Raw genomic sequence first — 18,328 nt, 5'->3', positions numbered from 1 at the left:
TTTCCCTCTTTCTGTCCCCAGGTGGTGAGCCACAGAGCTGATCGAGCCACCTCATCATCTCACCTGCACTTAAGCTCTGGTTCATCCATCCCACAGATTCCAGAAGCTCAGTTGGCTCAAAGCGGCAACTGGCCCCTCTAACTTGTTAGAGTTTTCTATGCATTCTGACACTATTTTGTGGGAGCTCTCACGCTGCCATATTTGTATTTTGATCCGCGCTTCCACGCGCAGGAGTATTTGTGTGAGCATTTCTCCAATTTGCATGTCCAGCATGCACTTACCTTCCTCTGCCTCTCCTCCACAGTAACCCTCCTCGACAGTGCCGCAGGCGGCCACCTGGCTCATCCCCATCAAACTGCTCACCTCTCCATTCTCCGTGATTTGCTCCAGTCCGGCTCCTGGTTGCAGCAGGTTGCGGCTCCCTGGCTCTACAGCTACCCTCTGACTGCCAAGGTCTCCTGCATCTCCAAATTCCCCTGCAGATTTGCAAATTCTTTGTACAATAAATCTTATTCTTTTGCCATACAGCTTCCCCTTTGTGGTCCATCACTCATTTCGGGTCCAGCCGTAACACCATCAGACCTCTCTTTGGACAGAGGCTCACAGTTCACGTCCGATTTATGGAACGCAATCACAGACAGCCTGGGTGTGTCGCTCCACCGGACTGCGGCGTATCATCCCCAGGCCAATAGACTGTGTGAGCACTTCCATTGTTTCATGAAAGCCACTCTACACGCTGGATTAACAGACAGCAGATAGCTGGACAGGCTCCCTTGGGTCGTGCTTGGCCTACAGATCACCCCCAAGGAGATGGTTTATGGTCAACTACTACGGGAAGAAACCGTCTCTATTGCTTCTGACTCAGTTACTACATATCACTTTATCTTTATTGTTGTACCACTTCATCTCTTTCCCGTTGTACCACTTTGTTTACCTGTTTCCCATTGTACCACTTTGTTTACCTGTTTCCCCTTGTACCATGCCAGGGTGCGGGGCATTCAGCGGTTCTGTCTGTCCACAAAACATTCCTGGAGGCAGACAGATGTCATTTTTAATGCACAGATTATTTGTTAGTGACGGATGTGTTTCAACTCGAAACAACAAAAAGATAAATAAGAACAAAACATTAATGTGTTAACCCGGGTATCACACAATGGTTGCAGGGGTGGGGTTACGCCATTCGTGTGTCGGGACAGTAGGCGTGGCTCACAAATGTGCCGTGAGACACAGTGTGCTACCGTTAGCCCTACCCATGCCCCCTGGCTGGCCATAGCAGAATCCATCAGCAGTCAGAAGTTGGCTGTGTGTAAACGCCAACAAAACAAACTGTACAAATGGCACCGTTACACTGAGTAGATTAAATCTAATGGAACAGGAAAATAAACAAACAAAAAGGGTCAAATGTTTCAAAACTAGGGTGAAGTTGCCTTTGGACTTCCTGCTCCACTCTTGTCAAAGGAAGTCACCACACCAGCTCAATGACATAATCAGCGAGTGTTGGTGGCGAGCAGAAGGACTGACATGGAAACAAGCACCTGGCACCGACAGCGCCCTCCGCGCAGATAAGCCCCACCCTCAATCCATGCAGAACAGCAGAGAAATCCAGAGTTGGTGGCCTCGGCAGGGTCAGTGGTTTAGCTGGGAGGGGCTCTGTGAGTCACGGTGATCCAGCTCAGGAAGACCACAGTAGTGCTGCTTTCAAAGGTCAAAGGTCACAGAGACTGTCTCCAGTGGCATGGTGCCGCCTGCTGGTCAGTGGCGTCACTGCAACATCAGCTGCTTCAGGTTGTCATGTAAGATGGTGTCTTTGACGTCGCGGAACACCAGCCGGATGTTCTCGGTGTTAATGGCCGTGGTGAAGTGGTGGTAGAGCGGCTTCTGCTGCTGCTCGCGGCGCTTTTTACGGAAACATTCCACCAGGAAATGCTGAACGTCTGCCAGGCTGGTTGGCTCTCCGGAGAACTGAGGAAAGTAGTCTCTGATGGACACCTGCTTCACTTTCTCCTCCAGCAGGTCTGTTTTGTTGAGGAACAGGATGATCGACACATTACTGAACACGCGGTTATTGACGATGGTCTCAAAGATGTTCAGCGATTCACTCAGGCGGTTGGTCTGCCGGTCCTCCATCAGCACCTGGAACAGGAAGTTTCTGTGAGTGTGTGTCAACAGCCAAAGCAATGATTTCTACAAAAACAGCAAGACTTTCAACTCTGCTGCCGCACCTCGAAGACGAGTGGCAACTTCCTGTGTCACTGAATTATTTCAGGGTGAATACCAGCATGCACGTCCATGCACTGCAGTGGTCCATTCACGCACAAAAGTGAGCGTGCACACAAAAACACAAGGCCGTTCGTCCTCAGGCACAGGTCCATCTTAGCTGCGTCTGCTCCACTGTGACGTGAAGGTTTCAAACACACGCTGAGATACCACCCACTGTGCGCTGTCAGAAAATGAGAAGGTGATATTTACAGTGATGAAAGTGGGCCATGGAAAAAAAACTGAAACTTTTTGGCAAGGGCCAAAGGCCTGAAGCCACCGGTGTGGGGGGTCTGGGGGGTTCTCCCCTAGAAAAAAATTTAAACCTCAGATGCATTCTGGTGCATTTCCAGGTCTACTTACTCACCAAAAAAAAAAAAAAAAAAAACCCTAAAAAAAATTCTAACTTTTGTTGAGTCGAGTCAATTTTTCCAACCCAGAGAAGAGTCTTTTCACACAAACATACACTGCAGCTCAGAAAAGTACAAAGTAAAGGAAATGACAATTCAAAGAACTCAAAAATAATACTTCTCAATAACAGTTCAGATGGAACAATAGAAGTATTTATGGCACATTAATGCATAAACGTGTTAAACCTGCACTCACTTGTGAGTTTTCTTAGTTTTGGCTGGAGCTTTGGCGCTATTACTCTTTCTTTTCAAATTCTTGGCCACCTTATGTACAGATGTCTGGATTTTCAGTCTATTTCCCTGGGACAATCCCAGTTCCTGCCTGCATTCATCTTTCTTTTCTTTGGCTTTTGCAATTTTTTAAAAAATACAAATATTGCTTATATTGAACAGTACTGAATTCATTTATTCACATTTTCCTTTCATGTAAACAGGGCTCTAGGAAAACCACTGCTTATCTGGCTCGACCCTGATTTAACAAATACTACAACCCCTGGCAAAAATTATGGAATCACTGGCCTCGGAGGATGTTCATTCAGTTGTTTAATTTTGTAGAAAAAAAGCAGATCACAGACATGACACAAAACTAAAGTCATTTCAAATGACAACTTTCTGGCTTTAAGAAACACTATAAGAAATCAAGAAAAAAAATTGTGGCAGTCAGTAACGGTTACTTTTTTAGACCAAGCAAAGGGAAAAAAATATGGACTCACTCAATTCTGAGGAATAAATTATGGAATCACCCTGTAAATTTTCATCCCCAAAACTAACACCTGCATCAAATCAGATCTGCTGGTTAATCTGCATCTAAAAAGGAGTGATCACACCTTGGAGAGCTGTTGCACCAAGTGGACTGACATGAATCATGGCTCCAACACGAGAGATGTCAATTGAAACAAAGGAGAGGATTATCAAACTCTTAAAAGAGGGTAAATCATCACGCAATGCTGTGATATAATGTGATATTTTGGACACTTCTTATCCCATCAATTGAAAGGATGTTTGGGGATGATGAAATCATTTTTCAAGATGATAATGCATCTTGCCATAGAGCAAAAACTGTGAAAACATTCCTTGCAAAAAGACACATAGGGTCAATGTCATGGCCTGCAAATAGTCCGGATCTTAATCCAATTGAAAATCTTTGGTGGAAGTTGAAGAAAATGGTCCATGACAAGGCTCCAACCTGCAAAGCTGATCTGGCAACAGCAATCAGAGAAAGTTGGAGCCAGACTGATGAAGAGTACTGTTTGTCACTCATTAAGTCCATGCCTCAGAGACTGCAAGCTGTTATAAAAGCCAGAGGTGGTGCAACAAAATACTAGTGATGTGTTGGAGCGTTCTTTTGTTTTTCATGATTCCATAATTTATTCCTTTTTTTCTACAAAATTAAACAACTGAATGAACATCCTCCGAGGCCGGTGATTCCATCATTTTTGCCAGGGGTTGTAGTTAGGGCTGGATCAGGTGACCCTGAACCATCCCTTAGTTATGCTGCTATAGACTTAGACTGCTGGGGGGTTCCCATGATGCATTGAGTGTTTCTTTCTCTTTTTGCTCTGTATGCACCACTCTGCATTTAATCATTAGTGATTGATCTCTGCTCCCCTCCACAGCACGTCTTTTTCCTGGTTCTCTCCCTCAGCCCCAACCAGTCCCAGCAGAAGACTGCCCCTCCTTGAGCCTGGTTCTGCTGGAGGTTTCTTCCTGTTAAAAGGGAGTTTTTCCTTCCCACTGTCACCAAGTGCTTGCTCATAGGGGGTCGTTTTGACCGTTGGGGTTTTTCTGGAATTATTGTATGGCTTTTGCCTTACAATATAAAGCGCCTTGGAGCAACTGTTTGTTGTGATTTGGCGCTATATAAATAAAATTGATTTGATTCCTGTAAAAAAAAAAAAAGCATGCAAAATTGCACAAAAAAAAATCCGTGAAACTGCGAGGCCGTGAAAGGTGAACCGCGTTATAGCGAGGGACCACTGTATACGCGCGCGCGCGCACACACACACACACACACACTCTGTCTCTCTCTCTCGCTCTCTCTCTACTCTCTTTGACTCACCTGGTCATATTCTGAAGAAGACACGAGGAAGAGGATGGATGTGACAGAGTCAAAACATTCAAACCAGCGGCGCCGTTCAGAGCGCTGCCCACCCACGTCCACCATCTTGAAGGGTACGTTCTTGATCTCAAAGTCATATTCGTGGATACCTTTGGTTGGCTTTCTTGCCAGGAGAATGTCCTGCTGGCTGGGGACGTAGTCCTGGGAAGAAGCAGACAGCAAGGAGGTCAGGGGCCCAAAGAATCAGATTTGTGGTGATGTTTTCCTCCTGACCACATTAATCCATCATCATTTGTATTAATAAAAAAGATTTATTGGCTCAAACAAAATAAGTTATACAGTGAAGTCTCCCAACACAAAAAGTCCTCTGGGGTTTCTTCTGCTGCCTCATCTGATCCCCTTTTCCTCCCTTTCTCCAGAAAGGCTGTGGAAATAAAGGTGGTCTATGAAGTAAGAGGAAGCCCAGTTATGAAGGGCTTTATGGGTGAAGACAAGACTGAGAAGTGTGTGCTGAGAAGGTGGAGGGAATATTTTGAGGAGCTGATGAATAAAGAAAATGAGCGAGAGAAAAGGCTGGATGATGTGTTGAGAGTAAATCAGGAAGTACAAGAGATTAGTAAGGAAGAAGTGAGGGCTGCTATGAAGAGGATGAAGAGTGGAAAGGCAGTTGGTCCAGATGACATTCCAGTGGAGGCATGGAAATGTCTAGAAGAGATGGCAGTAGAGTTTCTAACTAGATTGTTTAATAAAATCTTGGAAAGTGAGAGGATGCCTGAGAAGTGGAGACTAAGTGTGCTGGTTCCTATTTTGAAGAACAAGGGTGATGTGCAGAGCTGCAGTAACTACAGAGGCATAAAGCTGATCAGCCACAGCATGAAGTTATGGGAAAGAGTAGTAGAAGCTAGGCTTAGAAAACAGGTGAAGATCTATGAGCAGCAATATGGTTTCATGCTGAGAAAGAGCACTACAGATGTAATGTTTGCTCTGAGAATACTGTTGGAGAAGTACAGAGAAGGCCAGAAAGAGTTACATTGTGTGTTTGTGGACTTAGAAAAAGCTTATGATAGGGTGCCAAGAGAAGAGCTGTGGTATTGTATGAGGAAGTCTGGAGTGGCAGAGAAGTATGTTAGCGTAGTGCAGGACATGTACAAGAATAGTGTGACAGCGGTGAGTCGGAATGACAGACTCATTCAAGGTGGAGGTGGGATTACACCAAGGATCAGCTCTGAGTCCTTTCTTGTTTGCAGTGGTGATGGACAGGTTGACAGATGAGATCAGACAGGAGTCCCCATGGACTATTATGTTTGCAGATGACACTGTGATCTGTAGTGAGAGTAGAGAACAAGTTGAGTCTAGTCTGGACAGGTGGAGATATGCTTTGGAGAGAAGGGGAATGAAAGTCAGTAGAAGCAAGACTGAGTACATGTGTGTGAATGAGAGGGAGCCCAATGGAAAAGTGCAGTTACAAGGAGTAGAAGTGGTGAAAGTAGATTAGTTTAAATATTTGGGGTCAACTGTTCAAAGTAACGGAGAGTGTGGTAGAGAGGTGAAGAAGAGAGTGCAGGCAGGGTGGAGTGGGTGGGTGGAGAAAGGTGGCAGGAGTGATTTGTGACCGAAGAATATCAGCAAGAGTGAAGGGGAAGTCTCCAAGACAGTAGTGCATATCTCACCCATATTGGCCTCTCTTCATTGGCTTCCTGTTAATTCTAGAATAGAATTTAAAATTCTTCTTCTTACTTATAAGGTTTTGAATAATCAGGTCCCATCTTATCTTAGGGACCTCTTAGTACCATATCACCCCAATAGAGCGCTTCGCTCTCAGACTGCAGGCTTACTTGTAGTTCCTAGGGTTTGTAAGAGTAGAATGGGAGGCAGAGCCTTCAGCTTTCAGGCTCCTCTCCTGTGGAACCAGCTCCCAATTCGGATCAGGGAGACAGACACCCTCTCCACTTTTAAGATTAGGCTTAAAACTTTCCTTTTTGCTAAAGCTTATAGTTAGGGCTGGATCAGGTGACCCTGAACCATCCCTTAGTTATGCTGCTATAGACTTAGACTGCTGGGGGGTTCCCATGATGCACTGAGTGTTTCTTTCTCTTGTCCGTTTCAGTGACATCATCTTCAGTCTGATGAAATCATATCCACCCCTTACAAACGACATCTGAAAATAATTTAATTCCTTCTGTCCTGGTTGAAGAAAAGTCCATTTGTCACACGGGAATTTGGTGCCAGATTACAGCGCTGGCTGTAATCCATTATGGTGGCTGATGGATCGAGTCTCTGTTGTTAACGAGCCTCTTTGCGCTGCTAAGTTGAAAGACTCCCAGTTCCTCATCTGCTTATAACGTCTCAGTCTGCACGCAATGAAATTATCCCATAAAACAATAAAATAAAATAATCTGAAAATACTCAGTTTTGCCTCTGTGTGGAGTGGAAAATCCACACGACACCATGCACACGCGCTCGTCAATATATAAGTGTTCCAAAATTTACCGTTCTGACACTGAAAACACGGTGCACCTCTGACCTAAACCATTTGGTGGAAACAGGGCTTTCAGTAGCCTGTAAAATTCATAAATTAATTGGGCTATTACAGTTTTTTTAAATTGCTAAAACACAAAACCCAATTCTCTAAACCAAATGACCAGTTCTCTAAACACATTTAATAAAACTAGCTGTTTTGGTGTGACAGTTTGTGTTTTGAAAAGAGAAGGTGTGTTTTTGTGTGTGTAGCTTTAGAAAAGTGTGTTGTGTTCAGCGTATTGAGAAAATGGGGGAGAGTTTTGTGAAATGTGTTTTAGCAATTTAAAAAACTGTAAGATAATGGTTCCGGAGGTGATTCCACTTCCTCCTTCTTCTCCAATGTCAGGACCAGCCAGGAGGTTCCTGGTTTTTAGTGGCACGCAGTTCAAAAGCCAAATATTTATGTCTTCAGTAACTGTGCGCCAGGAAAGGATAAATTTCAAACTGTTGTTTACTTTTCGTCTTAAATATTCCAAAAACATTACATATCGTGTCACCTACACTTTAAGTGAGCTGTAGTGCTGAAGCATTTGGTGGAGATGCAGATCACCTGGATGTCATCAGCAGAGCTGTGGAAATTATGTTGCAAATGGGAACCATGTACAGGATAAACAGTAGTGGATCAAGCACTGAACCCCGGGGACACCTTGAGACAAAGGAGCACCAGAGGAGATGCAATTGTTAAACTGTTGATGGTTTGTGAGATATGACTTCAGCCCACAGACTGTGGTCTGCCATAAGGTGATGATCTCATTCAGATGAGCAGCAAATCAAGTACCAACAGACCTGAGACCTGAGAGCTAGCAGACCTCAGAATGAGCTCATGAGCTTGTGGAAAACCACTTGGTGTTCCTGAGAACCAGGGTTAGCAGAATTAAGCGCTTCACACTTCGGACTCTGACATCTACTCAACAGATTTTACCACCTATTCACCTAACAACAGTTGGACAGTGCCCCCCCTCCACCAATAAATAAACCAGTGATCCCCACCTACTCCATCCTGGAATATATTTAGCACCACAGACGAGTGGTTTTCCTCTTATGTTTATGCTTCCTCTGCATTTGCACAGTCCATTTGTGCTGTTAAAACTCTTCCACAATAACACCTGCAGCCCACCTGACGGTAGTGTCATTAATAAAAAGGTTGAAAACCATGCGATTATTGCATGTGAACAGCAATGAAGTAATTTTCACACCAACACCACACATCATGAAAAAAAGGTTAAAGTGATACCCTCTGTGATATACAGCACGTAAAATAAGTATTGAACACATCACCATTTTTCTCAGGAGATATAGAATAGAACAGAATAGAATGCTTTTTATTGTCATTATACAGAAGGTACAACGAAATATACTTTTAAAGGTGCATTTGACATTAAATTTTTATCAGATGTTAGTAACAAGCCATGTTATCCACACTTACAGAGAAATCAAAAAATAGATGTCCATAAATGATGTGTAATGTGAAATGACAGGATAAAAGTATTGAATAAAATAAAATAAAAATCTATTTAAGCATAAAAATTCAAAAAGAAAAAATAATATAGCACCTTCAACTGCACCACAGACTAAAACAGTTAAATGTGGTCTATTAAACATTAGGTCTCTCTCTTCTAAGTCCCTGTTAGTAAATGATATAATAATTGATCAACATATTGATTTATTCTGCCTTACAGAAACCTGGTTACAGCAGGATGAATATGTTAGTTTAAATGAGTCAACACCCCCGAGTCACACTAACTGCCAGAATGCTCGTAGCACGGGCCGAGGGGGAGGATTAGCAGCAATCTTCCATTCCAGCTTATTAATTAATCAAAAACCCAGACAGAGCTTTAATTCATTTGAAAGCTTGACTCTTAGTCTTGTCCATCCAAATTGGAAGTCCCAAAAACCAGTTTTATTTGTTATTATCTATCGTCCACCTGGTCGTTACTGTGAGTTCCTCTGTGAATTTTCAGACCTTTTGACTGACTTAGTGCTTAGCTCAGATAATTATAGTGGGCGATTTTAACATCCACACAGATGCTGAGAATGACAGCCTCAACACTGCATTTAATCTATTATTAGACTCAAATGGCTTTGCTCAAAAAGTAAATGAGTCCACCCACCACTTTAATCATATCTTAGATCTTGTTCTGACTTATGGTATGGAAATTGAAGACTTAACAGTATTCCCTGAAAACTCCCTTCTGTCTGATCATTTCTTAATAACATTTACATTTACTCTGATGAACTACCCAGCAGTGGGGAATAAGTTTCATTACACTAGACGTCTTTCAGAAAGCGCTGTAACTAGGTTTAAGGATATGATTCCTTCTTTATGTTCTCTAATGCCATATACCAACACAGTGCAGAGTAGCTACCTAAACTCTGTAAGTGAGATAGAGTATCTCGTCAATAGTTTTACATCCTCATTGAAGACAACTTTGGATGCTGTAGCTCCTCTGAAAAAGAGAGCTTTAAATCAGAAGTGCCTGACTCTGTGGTATAACTCACAAACTCGCAGCTTAAAGCAGATAACCCGTAAGTTGGAGAGGAAATGGCGTCTCACTAATTTAGAAGATCTTCACTTAGCCTGGAAAAAGAGTCTGTTGCTCTATAAAAAAGCCCTCCGTAAAGCTAGGACATCTTACTACTCATCACTAATTGAAGAAAATAAGAACAACCCCAGGTTTCTTTTCAGCACTGTAGCCAGGCTGACAAAGAGTCAGAGCTCTATTGAGCCGAGTATTCCTTTAACTTTAACTAGTAATGACTTCATGACTTTCTTTGCTAATAAAATTTTAACTATTAGAGAAAAAATTACTCATAACCATCCCAAAGACGTATCGTTATCTTTGGCTGCTTTCAGTGATGCCGGTATTTGGTTAGACTCTTTCTCTCCGATTGTTCTGTCTGAGTTATTTTCATTAGTTACTTCATCCAAACCATCAACATGTCTGTTAGACCCCATTCCTACCAGGCTGCTCAAGGAAGCCCTACCATTATTTAATGCTTCGATCTTAAATATGATCAATCTATCTTTATTAGTTGGCTATGTACCACAGGTTTTTAAGGTGGCAGTAATTAAACCATTACTTAAAAAGCCATCACTTGACCCAGCTATCTTAGCTAATTATAGGCCAATCTCCAACCTTCCTTTTCTCTCAAAAATTCTTGAAAGGGTAGTTGTAAAACAGCTAACTGATCATCTGCAGAGGAATGGTCTATTTGAAGAGTTTCAGTCAGGTTTTAGAATTCATCATAGTACAGAAACAGCATTAGTGAAGGTTACAAATGATCTTCTTATGGCCTCAGACAGTGGACTCATCTCTGTGCTTGTTCTGTTAGACCTCAGTGCTGCTTTTGATACTGTTGACCATAAAATTTTATTACAGAGATTAGAGCATGCCATAGGTATTAAAGGCACTGCGCTGCGGTGGTTTGAATCATATTTATCTAATAGATTACAATTTGTTCATGTAAATGGGGAATCTTCTTCACAGACTAAGGTTAATTATGGAGTTCCACAAGGTTCTGTGCTAGGACCAATTTTATTCACTTTATACATGCTTCCCTTAGGCAGTATTATTAGACGGCATTGCTTAAATTTTCATTGTTACGCAGATGATACCCAGCTTTATCTATCCATGAAGCCAGAGGACACACACCAATTAGCTAAACTGCAGGATTGTCTTACAGACATAAAGACATGGATGACCTCTAATTTCCTGCTTTTAAACTCAGATAAAACTGAAGTTATTGTACTTGGCCCCACAAATCTTAGAAACATGGTGTCTAACCAGATCCTTACTCTGGATGGCATTACCCTGACCTCTAGTAATACTGTGAGAAATCTTGGAGTCATTTTTGATCAGGATATGTCATTCAATGTGCATATTAAACAAATATGTAGGACTGCTTTTTTGTTTGCTTGTCTCAGAGTGATACTGAAAAACTAATTCATGCATTTATTTCCTCTAGGCTGGACTATTGTAATTCATTATTATCAGGTTGTCCTAAAAGTTCCCTGAAAAGCCTTCAGTTAATTCAAAATGCTGCAGCTAGAGTACTAATGGGGACTAGAAGGAGAGAGCATATCTCACCCATATTGGCCTCTCTTCATTGGCTTCCTGTTAATTCTAGAATAGAATTTAAAATTCTGCTTCTTACTTATAAGGTTTTGAATAATCAGGTCCCATCTTATCTTAGGGACCTCATAGTACCATATCACCCCAATAGAGCGCTTCGCTCTCAGACTGCAGGCTTACTTGTAGTTCCTAGGGTTTGTAAGAGTAGAATGGGAGGCAGAGCCTTCAGCTTTCAGGCTCCTCTCCTGTGGAACCAGCTCCCAATTCGGATCAGGGAGACAGACACCCTCTCTACTTTTAAGATTAGACTTAAAACTTTCCTTTTTGCTAAAGCTTATAGTTAGGGCTGGATCAGGTGACCCTGAACCATCCCTTAGTTATGCTGCTATAGACTTAGACTGCTGGGGGGTTCCCATGATGCACTGAGTGTTTCTTTCTCTTTTTGCTCTGTATGCACCACTCTGCATTTAATCATTAGTGATTGATCTCTGCTCCCCTCCACAGCATGTCTTTTTCCTGGTTCTCTCCCTCAGCCCCAACCAGTCCCAGCAGAAGACTGCCCCTCCCTGAGCCTGGTTCTGCTGGAGGTTTCTTCCTGTTAAAAGGGAGTTTTTCCTTCCCACTGTCGCCAAGTGCTTGCTCACAGGGGGTCGTTTTGACCGTTGGGGTTTTTACGTAATTATTGTATGGCCTTGCCTTACAATATAAAGCGCCTTGGGGCAACTGTTTGTTGTGATTTGGCGCTATATAAATAAAACTGATTGATTGATTGATTGAATGCTTGAAGAAAGGAAGGTGCAAAAAGACATGGAAAGCCAAGACACCAGTCGAAATTGGCCAGTAATTAGGAAGCAGTCCTGACCCTTGTCAGTGCAAATTAATATCAGATGGTTTAGTTCAAATTGGTGGCCCATAAAAAGGTCTCATTACCTAGGTGTCACAAGAAACATCTCATGATGGGTAAAAGCAAAGAACTCGCTCAAGATCTTCGCAACCTTTTAAATGCAAAACACACTGATGGCATTGGTAAGACCCCCATTACAAATAGGCCGATTGAGGCAGAATGACATCAGAATGACATCCACCCACAGTTGAGAACTGTCGAGATGGGGTCTGAAGGCAGACGGACAGCAGTCTCAGAGCAGGCTACATAGTTGGTCCCATGTTTTGAACTGTGTATTGCACAGTTTAAAACACTCTTGGCGCCGTTGAGATGGAACACCCAATATCTGCTCTTTGGCTCAAACTACCCCCTTGAACACAAGCTTGGGGTGATCAGGACTCTTCACCACAGAGCCCTACAGGTGCCCACAACTGCAGAGGGAAGTGCTACAGAACAACAACTTGTATGGAAAGCCCTCACAGTATGTGGGTACCCACAATGGTCCCTGGACAAAGTGCAGAAGTCCCAGAAAACAAAGAGACCAGATAGACAGGAGACGGAGACAAGAAGAAGAGGAGTGTCTCTCCCTTATTTAGCAGGAGTAGGGGAAAAACTACAGAGGATCTTCAGACAGCACAAAATCCCAGTTTACTTTAAACCGGTTAACACCTTGAGACAGAAATTAGTTCACCCTAAGGACAGGATCCCTAGTTACAAACAGAGCATGTAGTGTATTCTATCAGATGTCAGGAAAACTGTAACGAACACTACATAGGTGAGACTAAGCAACCTTTACACAAAAGGCTATACCAGCACCGCAGAGAGGGCGCCAATGGACCTCAGTCTGCAGTTCATCTCCACCTTAAAGACACTAACCACACATTTGAGGACAAGACTGAACAGTTGAAACCCAGCCTTAACCGGGGAGGGGGTCTGAGACACGCTTTGGCCCCTGTTTACAATGGGGTACTCAGGTCAAAGCAGTTTCAGTCTTTTGTTCATGGTAATGAGTCATTCACATCATCAGAAAGGCGTCCATCCCATCATTAGGAGGGACAGCTGCCCTGTCATTAGGAGGGTGCTAACTAGAGCACAATAGTTGCTAATTAGCGCTATTGTTTAGTCACTAGCCTATAGCAGTCTGCCTCTCGGTAGGAGGGGTCTGGTTAGGTTTAAAACTCCAGCTTTTGTGGCTTCTGTTTATTCTTCTCTACAAGAGTCAAGACAAAATTCAGACTACCAGAGCAAGAATTTTAGCTGAGGAAGCTTCTGCAATTTGAAGCGAAATGTCCTCGTGTCAAGCAACCCAGTCCAGTCGAAGATTCAAGCTTCTCTACTATGGAAACCACCTGGACAACTGACAGCCTACACAGATACACAGTCACAAAGTTTAGATTAGTAACACACAACGTCGTCATGAAGCAAGCAAGGTCCCCCTGCTTACGACAGCACATGTCCAGGCCCGTTTGAAGTTCACCAGTGACCATCTGGATGATCCAGAGGAGGCATGGGAGAAGGTCATGTGGTCAGATGAGACCAAAATAGATCTTTTTGGCATCAACTCCACTCACCGTGTTTTTAAATTGCAGGTTCGAATCCTGTGAGTGGCATTTATTTTTATTTAAGCTGGGTTATTTAACCACATGGTTCTGTATTGGGTCCCCTTTTATTTATTATTTACAACCCCAATTCCAATGAAGTTGGGACATTGTGTGAAATGTAAATAAAAACAGAATACAATGATTTGCAAATCCTCTTCAACCTATATTCAATTGAATACACCACAAAGACAAGATATTTAATGTTCAAACTGAGAGACGTTATTGTTTTTGTGCAAATATTTGCTCATTTTGAAATGGATGCCTGCAACACATTTCAAAAAACCTGGGACGGGGCAACAAAAGACTGGGAAAGTTGATGAATGCTCAAAGAACACCAGGTTGAAACGTTCCACGGGTGAACAGGTTAATTGGAAACAGGTGAGTGTCATGATTGGGTATAAAAGGAGCATCCCCAAAAGGCTCAGCCGTTCACAAGCAAAGATGGGGAGAGAATCACCACTTTGTGAACAACTGGGTGAAAAAATAGTCCAACAGTTTAAGAACAATGTTTCTCAATGTTTAATTGCAAGGAATTTAGGGATTCCATCATCTACAGTCCATAATATAATCAGAAGATTCAGAGAATCTGGAGAAATTTTGACACGTAAGCGGCAAGGCCAAAAACCAACACTGAATGCCCGTGACCTTCGATCTCTCAGGCGGCACTGCATTAAAAACCAACATCAATGTGTAAAGGATCTTACAGTGTGGGCTTAAAAACACTTGTCAGTTAACACAGTTTGTCGCTACATCTACAAATGCAAGTTAAAATGCTACCATGCAAAGTGAAAGCCATACATCAACAACATCCAGAAATGCCGCCGTCTTCTCTGGGCCTGAGCCCATTTGAAATGGACAGACGCAAAGTGGAAAAGTGTGCTGTGGTCTGATGAGTCCACATTTCAAATTGTTTTTGGAAATCATGGACGTCGTGTCCTCCAGAACAAAAGATGAAAAAGAACATCCAGATTGTTACCAGTGCAAAGTTCAAAAGCCAGCATCTGTGATGGTATGGGGGTGTGTTAGTGCCCATGGCATGGACAACTTACACATCTCTGTTGGCACCATCAATGCTGAAAGGTACATCCAGGTTTCACATGCTGCCATCCAAGCAACGTCTTTTTCAGGGATGTTCCTACTTATTTCACCAAGACAATGTCAAGCCACATTCTGCACGTGTTACAACAGCGTGGCTTCGTAGTAAAAGAGTGCGGGTACTAGACTGGCCTGCCTGCAGTCCAGACCTGTCGCCCATTGAAAATGTGTGGCGCATTATGAAGCGCAAAATACGACAACGGAGACCCCGGACTGTTGAACAACTGAAGTCGTACATCAAGCAAGAATGGGAAAGAATTCAACCTACAAAGCTTCAACAATTAGTGTCCTCAGTTCCCAAACGCTTATTGAGTGTTTAGAAAACAGACGTTTTTATCTTCAAATGGTGAAAAAATGAAAAAACGAAAAAGAGCTCTTTTGTGTGAAAACCTCAGGAAGATGAATTGAATTGAAGGAAGAAGATTGAAAATGAATTAAAAAGCCTTTTTAATTCATTTTCACAGAGTGCCTTGGAGCTTTGTTTTTGGTCTTCCTGAGGTTTTCACACAAAAGAGCTCTTTTTCGTTTTTTCATTTTTTCACCATTTGAAGATAAAAACATTTGTTTTCTAAGTATTGAATAGCATCCCTATCTCCAATTGAGCACCTGTGCATAAAGATTTAAAAAAAACAAAAACTTTTTGATTCACAATTTGTGGACCCACGCAGCACTCCTTTTTCGATTTTAACTTATTGAGTGTTGTTAGAAGGAAAGGTGATGTAACACAGTGGTAAACATACCACTGTCCCAGCTTTTTTTAAACATGTTGCAGGCATCCATTTCATGAGCAAATATTTGCACAAAAACGATAAAGTTTATCAGTTTGAACATTAAATATCTTGTCTTTGTGGTGTATTCAATTGAATATAGGTTGAAGAGGATTTGAAAATCATTGTATTCTGTTTTTATTTATATTTTACACACTGTCCCAACTTCACTGGAATTGGGGTTGTAATATAGATGAACTACCAAGTGTTCCACTGTCACTGTAAATGCATAAGGGGGTAAAAAGGGGAAAACACTGCTACTGCAACTGCAATTACTGTACTCTTAAAGTGTAGGTGACACCAAAAAATTTGCACAAATAATCACTAAAAATGAAATAAAAGTTAAATGTTATTTTAAAAAATCCTGAACAATAAAAGTCGATAAAAAGTGTGCAGGTGAAGGATAAACAGCAGCTGTCTGAAGCCTGCGCTCTATATCTGCCCTCAGCCGTGGCCATATTGTTGCTACATCATCACCAGAACGGCACCTGCTTATTCAAGCCCAAAACAACTGTAAACATGGTGGAGTTTGAGCTGTTTTAGGACAATTTTTTTTTTCCTAGTGTGGAACTTTATTTAAGTCCACTCTGAAGGTGATTCTGTAGAAGTTGTGGGGACATAGACTGATGGTTTTGAGCCTTATTTAGACTACAATGAGGGAGAAGAAACCTTGGAGGAAAGCTTTCTGTCTAACAACAGTAACAATATTGGCAGAGTTCAGAACACAGAATGGTGATTATAAAATAAATAAATAATGCAGGTGACCTCAGCATGTGGGTGGAGATGATACTTTTTTGCCACCTCCAACCATCCATCCATTTTGTTCCGCTTCATCTGAGGTCAGGTCGCGACCTCAAGCCGTCCAGACCTCCCGATCCAGACACAGCTCCCCCAGCTCTTCCGGAGGAACCCCGAGTCGATCCCAAGCCAGCTGAGAGACATAGTCCCTCCAGCATGTCCTGGGTCTTCCCCGGGGCCTCCTCCCGATGGGATGTGCCCGGAACACCTCTACAGCGAGGCGTCCAGGGGGCATCCGAAAAAGATGCCCAAGCCACCTTAGCTGGCTCCTTTCGACGTGGGGGAGCAGCGGCTCGACTCCAAGCTCTTCCCGAGTGATCGAGCTCCTCACCCTATCTCTAAGGGAGCACCCAGCCACCCTGCGGAGGAAACTCATCTCGGCCGATGGACTCGCAATCTTGTTCTTTCGGTCATGAGCCAAATCTCATGACCACAGGTGTGGGTCGGAACGTAGATCGATCGGTAAATCGAGAGCTTTGCCCCCCTGCTCAGCTCTCTCTTCACCACGATGGTTCGATATAGCGACCGCATCACTGCAGATGCTGCACCAATCCGTCTGTTGATCTCACGCTCTATCCGTCCCGCGCTTGTGAACAAGACCCCGAGATACTTTAACTCCTCCACTTGAGGAAAGGACACTCCATCGACCTGAAGAGGGCAAGGCACCTTTTTCCGGTCGAGAACCATGGCCTTGGATTTGGAGGTGCTGATCTTCATCCCGGACGCTTCACACTCAGCTGCAAACTGCTCCACTGCACACTGAAGGTCCTAATTTGACAAAGTCAACAGAACCACATCGTCTGCAAACAGTACAGACAAGATTCTGTGGTTCCCAAACCGAACCCCCTCTATACCCTGACTGCGCCTAGAAATTCTGTCCATAAAGGTAATGAACAGAACCAGTGACAAAGGGCAGCCCTGTCGGAGGCCAACGTGCACTGGAAACAGGCTTGACTTACTACTGGGAATGCGAACCAAGCTCCTGCTGCGGTCGTACAGGGACAGGACAGCCCTTAAAACAAAGGACCCCAGACCCCGTACTCCCAGAGCACCCCCCACAGGGTGCCTCAAGGGACACGGTCGAACACCTTCTCCAGATCCACAAAACACATGTGGACTGGCTGGGCAAACTCCCATGAACCCTCGACCACCCAATGGAGGGTGTAGAGCTGGTCAAGTGTGCCGCGACCAGGACGAAAACCACACTGCTCCTCCTGAATCCAAGGTTCAACTATCAGTCGAATTCTCCTCTCCAGTACTCTGGAATAGACCTTACCGGGGAGGATGAGGAGTGTGATTCCCCTGTAGTTGGAACACACCCTCCGGTCCCCCTTCTTAAACAGGATCATGACCCCTGTCTGCCAATCCAGAGGCACTGTCCCTGACCGCCATGCGATGTTGCAGAAAAGTGTCAACCAAGACAGTCAGACTTAAGGTATTCATCCACCCCAGGAGCCTTGCCACCGCGGAGCTTTCTGACCACCTCGGTGACTTCAGCCTGGGTGATGGATGAGTCCGCCTCTGAGTCCCCAGTCTCTGCGTCCTCTTCAGAAAACGTGACAATGGGATTGAGGAGATCCTCAAAGCATTCCTTCCACTGCCCGACAACATCCCCAGTCAGGGTTAATAGCTCCGCACCCGCACTGTAGTCAGTGCTGGTGAAGAGCTGCTTCCGCCTCCGGAGGCGTCAGATGGTTTGCCAGAATTTCTTCGAGACTGACCGATAGTCCTCCTCCATGGCCTCCCCGAACTCCTCCCAGACTCGAGTTTTTGCCTCTGCTTTTTTTGGCCTGCCAGTACCTGTCAGCTGCCTCCAGAGTCCCACCTGCCATTAAAGACAAGTAGGACTCCTTCTTCAGCTTGACG

General features: G+C 43.6%; 1 protein-coding gene across 2 annotated transcripts in view; it reads right to left on the bottom strand.

Moving 5' to 3' along the window:
• Nucleotides 1-1,029: 1,029 nt before the first annotated feature.
• Nucleotides 1,030-18,328, bottom strand: part of LOC117505881 (guanine nucleotide-binding protein subunit alpha-13) — a 47,313-nt gene continuing 30,014 nt past the window's right edge. The window contains exons 4-5 of one of the 2 annotated variants that reach the window (XM_034165415.1): nucleotides 4,726-4,926; nucleotides 1,030-2,133 (exon numbers count right to left, since the gene is read on the bottom strand). In XM_034165415.1, coding sequence (XP_034021306.1) covers nucleotides 1,762-2,133; nucleotides 4,726-4,926 — 573 coding nt within the window. In that variant the 3' untranslated portion in view covers nucleotides 1,030-1,761. The remainder of the gene's footprint in view (nucleotides 2,134-4,725; nucleotides 4,927-18,328) is intronic. The other variant, XM_034165416.1, reaches the window with a different exon arrangement.

The sequence above is a fragment of the Thalassophryne amazonica genome, unplaced genomic scaffold (genome assembly GCF_902500255.1).
Source record: "Thalassophryne amazonica unplaced genomic scaffold, fThaAma1.1, whole genome shotgun sequence".
In the NCBI taxonomy this organism is placed as follows: Eukaryota; Metazoa; Chordata; class Actinopteri; order Batrachoidiformes; family Batrachoididae; genus Thalassophryne; species Thalassophryne amazonica.
This window is presented reverse-complemented; position numbering and strand designations above follow the sequence as displayed.